Source organism: Coffea eugenioides, chromosome 2, assembly GCF_003713205.1.
Source record: "Coffea eugenioides isolate CCC68of chromosome 2, Ceug_1.0, whole genome shotgun sequence".
NCBI classification, from domain to species: domain Eukaryota; kingdom Viridiplantae; phylum Streptophyta; class Magnoliopsida; order Gentianales; family Rubiaceae; genus Coffea; species Coffea eugenioides.
Genome location: NC_040036.1, coordinates 4,121,159 through 4,127,336, shown reverse-complemented (window position 1 = coordinate 4,127,336; position 6,178 = coordinate 4,121,159). Strand labels below are relative to the sequence as shown.

Sequence of the window (6,178 nt, the reverse complement as noted above, 5' to 3'; positions counted from 1 at the left end):
AAAATAAAATTGAAATATATATATAAATACATATAAATAAATATAGTTATATATTTATATATATAAATATATTTATCAATATATATAAATATATTTTAAACAAAATATTTATATTTATATATAAATATATATACTTATTTCAATTGATATAATATAAATAATATACATATTAATATATATAATTGAAATATATATTAATATTAATGTAATATATATATAATATAATATACATTATTGAAATATACATATTAATATATATATATTAATATACTTATTATAAAACAAAATTGAAATAAATATATTTATATAAATATATATAAATATATTTTAAAAAAATATTAATAATTCTATATAAATATATAATATTTATTTCAATTGATATAATATATACAATATACATATTAATATACATAATTGAAATATACATATTAATATATATTAATATGCATATTATAAAACAAAATTGAAATAAATATATTTATAAATTTCTGTAAGTATATATAAATATATATATATATATTTGTATGAATATATATATATAAATATATTTTAAACGAAATATTAATATTTATATATAAATAAGTATATTTATTTCAATTGATATAATACATATAATATACATAATAATATATATTAATATACATATTATAAAACAAAATTAAAATTAAAATATTATATATATAAATAAATAAATATTAATATATATATAATATAAAACGAAATTTAAATCGAAAATTCTGATTTCTATTTCCTATTTTAAAAACTCCATTACCGAATTCGAACCAAATTCGTATAATTTGAAATAAAAAATTTCGAATTTTTTTGTATATTTGGAGTTGTTTTTGATATATGAGATAATTTCAGAAACCTCCCCTGAGGTTTCTGACATTTACACTTACCTCCCCTGTGGTTTGAACAATTACACTGACCTCCCCTGAGGTTACTAATCCTTTACAAATTCAGTCCAAATGATTAAAATATTATTTTAGAGAGTGAAATTAGAATTTTGTACCTGATTTGTCCTTTGTGCCACATGTCCAATGAATGGCAAAGTATTACAAATTAATTAACAATTAATAAACTTTAACGAGCGTAGTTTATAGGCAAATACGTATTGTCTATTTAAAGTACCAGCTCTTTACATGTATTTTACTTTCAAACATTTACTTTATCACAAATATTTATTCTCAAATACAGATTTGTATTTACTCTCAAATATTTAATTTTTGTCAAACACAAAACCTACCAGTTTTTCTTTCATAGAAATATTAATATAACACTTTTTCAATTTTAGTTATAAATATTTATGTATTTAACATAAATTAAATGATTTAGGATAAAATATCTATAAAGAGCCAATACTTTACTCATGTAATGGATGAAAGTCATAAAAAATTAATAGTTTACGAGGCCATTTATTTTTTAAAAATATTTAATTTATATTAAATAGATAACCTACTGATTTTTTTTGCAAGAATATTACTTTAACACTTTTTAATTTTTAATTACAAATGTTAATATATTTATCATAAATTAAATATTTGAAAATAAAATATCTGTAAAGAGCCGATACTTTAAATAGGATATACGTATTTGCCTATAAACTACACTATTTAAAGTAAGGAGTATAGTTTATTGATTTAAGTTAAGGAGTGTAGTTTATTGATTTAAGTAAGGAGTGTAGTTTATAGGCAAATACGCATAACTTATTTAAAGTACCGGCTCTTTACAGGTATTTTATTTTTAAATATTTAATTTACAATAAATATATCAATATTTGTAATTAAAAATTAAAAGGTGTTACAATAATATTCTTGTAAAAAGAAAATCGATAGGTTATCTATTTAATATAAATTAAAATTTAAAAAAAAAGAAATGGCCTATAAAATGTTAATTTTTTATGGCTTTCATCCATTACATGAGTAAAGTATTAGCTTTTTATGAGTATTTTATTCTGAATCATTTAATTTATGTTAAATACATAAATATTAGTAACTGAAATTGAAAAAATGTTATATTAATATTTCTACGGAAGAAAAACTGGTAGGTTTTGTATTTAACAAAAATTAAATATTTGAGAGTAAATACAAATCTGTATTTGAGAATAAATATTTGTGATAAAGTAAATGTTTGAAAATAAAATTCATGTAAAGAGCTGGTACTTTAAATAGACAATACGTATTTGCCTATAAACTACGCTCGTTAAAGTTTATTAATTGTTAATTAATTTGTAATACTTTGCCATTCATTGGACATGTGGCACAAAGGACAAATCAGGTACAAAATTCTAATTTCACTCTCTAAAATAATATTTTAATTATTTAGACTGAATTTGTAAAGGATTAGTAACCTCAGAGGAGGTCAGTGTAATTGTTCAAACCACAGGGGAGGTAAGTGTAAATGTCAGAAACCTCAGGGGAGGTTTCTGAAATTATCCCTTGATATATTGTTTGGATATGGTGTTTTTGAAGTTGTTTTTGTTTGTGTATTACTGTAGCATTGTAGATGAAAAAATTGTTTTTGAAAAAATGCTGAATCCAATCAGAGGTAATTAGACGTTACTATTTTCTAACGTTTTTAAACTTACTAAATTGGTTTAATCGTAGGATGAATTAATAATAAGGTTATAGTTTATGTAGTAAAATGATAATAATTTTAAAAATTAAATATGTCATATCACTTGGATTAATAAACTTCGTTAAGTTTGACACTTTCCTTTTTTTTTTCTTTCCCTTTCTTTGTTCTCCATTTTTTCCTTTCCTTTTCTTCCTCTTCTCCAAATCCAGATCTACCAGAATTGCCAATAGCTTCAATCAATTAATCTAACACTAGAATGCATATGCAGATTTCTCCATCACTGCATACTAAACCCAAGAAATTATTTTGTCGCAAATTGCACCCGCAAGAAAATCAAAGACAAACTACTTTGATGCCACCCACTACATTGCCGACAATTATAACCCAGCTCCTCCCATCCCTACCTTCAAATCAACCAGCACCTGTTCTTCCCCTTGGGACCTTCAATTTTCAATTTTCGGCAAATAGTCCTAGTATTCACATAACCCAGTAATCCTATATAACATTATAATTTAAACACCTCTTCAACCCTGAAAATAGTGCTGGAATTGGCAATTCCGGTCGCTTTGAACCAGTACTTGTTGTTGCCTCGTCAAACCGGCTTCATCTTTGTGAATTGAACAAGAGCCTTCATGTCATCTCGGAACCCTGATGGCGGCAAAATTTCATCCTGTCAGGTCGGATCTCAAGAAGCTGTTCAGCAAATCAGACTTCAATAATTGCATAGTTATTAAACCCGGCCCGGAGAGGAACCCGGTGAAAGAGGTGGGTCAACGGATTACTGGTTCAACCAGCGGGTGAATGGTCCAACCGGTGGATCACTACATATATTTAAATATTATGTTTTATAATTTTTGATACAGTTAAAATTATGTTATAGTAAATACTCAATTAGTCCAATTTATTATAGAATCATTAATTCTTATAAGAATTAACAAAACCTAAATTTAATTAGTAATCCACCAAACTTCAAGTATAAAAATTTATCTAAGTGTAATTATCTAATTTATTTATGAATTTTAAGTGCAAAAGGTTATTAAGAATAATATTTTTTTAAAATGAATTGTGTAATATGTTATTTTTTAAATCCATTTCATAATTTATAGAATTTAGGGAATAATAAAATTTTATTAAAAGATTCCAAACAAATTTTGTTTTGAAGAAATAAAATAAGAATAAAAATCTAATATATAATATAGAATGAGTAAATAAGTACCAAGTAAGCTGTTGGGCTAGTGGTGAGTACACTTAACCTTTATATTTGAGGTTTGAGGTTTGAATTAGCATTGGAACATCTTTTTATCATTTTTATCCCAAAACTGGGTTCCTTACAAAATCGTCTGGCAATTGAACTGCCGGTCCGTTGAAAAGTCAACGGGCTTCTTGCACAAACGATCCAATTATAAACCCAACCCGATTTCATGGCCGGTTCACCGGGTTGACCGGTTGAACCATCGGGTCGGACCGGGTTTAATAACTATGAATAATTGTATTAAAAACTATAAGGCTTCCCCTTAAAGTCTCGGTCTATTATGGCTGGCAAGACACCACTTATGTCTTCAATTCCTAGAGATAAGAAATTTTATGTTACCTTTTAGAGATTGGAAAATGAAGCTGATAAGATGGTATAGCCAGATTTTTTTAAGTGGGTTCGTCATTCAATCTAAGAGTTTGGAGATTGGAGTCTGGATCTTTCTTTTGAGTTTGAGAGAAAGAAAATGAAGAAAGACGAAGAAAATGAAAAAAGGAGGAGGAAGAAGAAGAAACAGCAAAGAAAAAGGGAAAAAAAAAACTTATCTTTTTTGAAGAATTAAGTGGCTTTTTTCTATTCCTTTTCCTTTTTGGTCTCATGAATTTACAATTATGTCCTCAGTAAATTTAGATTATTTTGGTTATAATAATTAGTAAACAAAATGTGGCAACTTATTTGTTAGTTTTCTTTTCTACATTCTGTCAAATATTGTAGTTAAGTGGCATAGATTTTGTAATTAAGGGAGTTAATTAAGTGTCCCACTTTGAAGTTTAAGAATGCAAGTAGGAGCAGGGCCACAGTTAAAGGGTACAAAGGGGAATTAACGCTTAAGCTTACCAAAAAAAAAAGGAACAAAGCAATTTGACAACGATCAACTGACTTATAAACCAACCAAAAAATAGCCTTGGTTTTGTTCTCAATTTAAAATAATAACATTACTCATTTTTTGGCCATCACATCCAAAAAAAAAAAAAAAAAAAAACTTCACATACTTCAAAAACATGGAGTTCATATTACATGATGACTAATCCGGCTCTTATTTGTGTTTTCACTTCAAAATAGCCTTGGTTAAAGCTGGCTTTATTAGTTCTAAGGCTCAGCATCCACAGCTTGACCAGGATATCCACTTCCTCCATAGGCCCAACCTCCAAGGTTCCCTCCGTGGCCTCCTCCTCTTGGATCCCCACTTCCTCCATAGTGAGGAGTCCCAAGTTCCCTCCGTGTCTTGGCTGCATTGAGGATAATAAAGCAGGCACGTTCATTAACGTAATCTGGGAATGACCTTGTCAAATAAACTCACCTGGGCACTGGGATCATACAATTTGAAATTCATGTTTTTTGGACTAATGTGTTCCATGTTTTTTGTTTTAAAGAATACCAAACCAATAATATTATATTCAGGTCTAAAATTTGTCTTTCGACGTGCAAGTCAAAATCAGTGATTTTTAAATACTACCTATTAAATTTAGTACATAATTACAAATTTGAAATTTTGTGGTCTGAATTTAGGTTCATATATGTCAGACATAAACTCAGAGAAGTGAGGAGGATAAATGTCTTACGGTTGTTAACTGACGTGAAAGTCTCAGCCAATTCCCTACCAGCCGCCTGTGAGGTGATTGTTAGAACTACAGCCAAGGAGATGCAGAAGAAAAAAAGTGCCTTGGAACCCATTTTTGCTCGAGGAAAATTTATGTATTGAAAACTGATTTTGTGAAGGATGAGAAAGCTGGTATAGATTGAAAAGTTATGCATTGAAAACTGGTTTTGTGAAGGATGAGAAAGCTGGTATAGATTGATCTCTACTTATAGAAAAATCTATGCCACAAAGTATTTATATGACACCATTGATAGTCAAAATATTTAAACAGTAAGAGGCTCAACATGCATATTCATTGGCATGTTAATGAAGAGCTTTTCCTTTTTTTCTTCCTTCAATAAATTCTTTTTCTTTTATTTTCCAAATTCCTTCTATATTTCTTTTCTAAGATTCTTACTAGGGCATACAATTAATTAAGTTTTGTTAAAAAAACTACAAAAATCTTTTATATGTGTCATTAAATGTGAAGATTGTTATCAAAACAACACTTTTGAACAGTTAAATTTTCTTTTAATTAATCTCAAGAGAATGAAAAATTGAACAAGTATAAAAAGAATGTAGCACCTACAGTGTGCAACCCACATACTCCTATATTAGTTATCATAAAAGTGAAACTTACACTAAAATATTCAAATTACTCAAGTTTGACTCAATTAGCTCGACTTGAGTTTAATTCGACAAAAACTTATTTAAGTTCTAAAAAATTCAAACTACTCTAAATCGACTCGAGTTTGATTCGATAAAATTTG

General features: G+C 27.4%; 1 protein-coding gene across 1 annotated transcript; it reads right to left on the bottom strand.

The window, feature by feature from the left end:
* Positions 1-4,770: 4,770 nt before the first annotated feature.
* Positions 4,771-5,597, bottom strand: LOC113764036. The gene is made up of 2 exons (XM_027308074.1): positions 5,392-5,597; positions 4,771-5,058 (listed from the first exon to the last, which is right to left on the bottom strand). The coding sequence occupies exons 1-2, from the start codon at positions 5,582-5,584 to the stop codon at positions 4,919-4,921; spliced, it is 333 nt and encodes a 110-aa protein (XP_027163875.1). The 5' UTR covers positions 5,585-5,597; the 3' UTR covers positions 4,771-4,918.
* Positions 5,598-6,178: the final 581 nt, after the last annotated feature.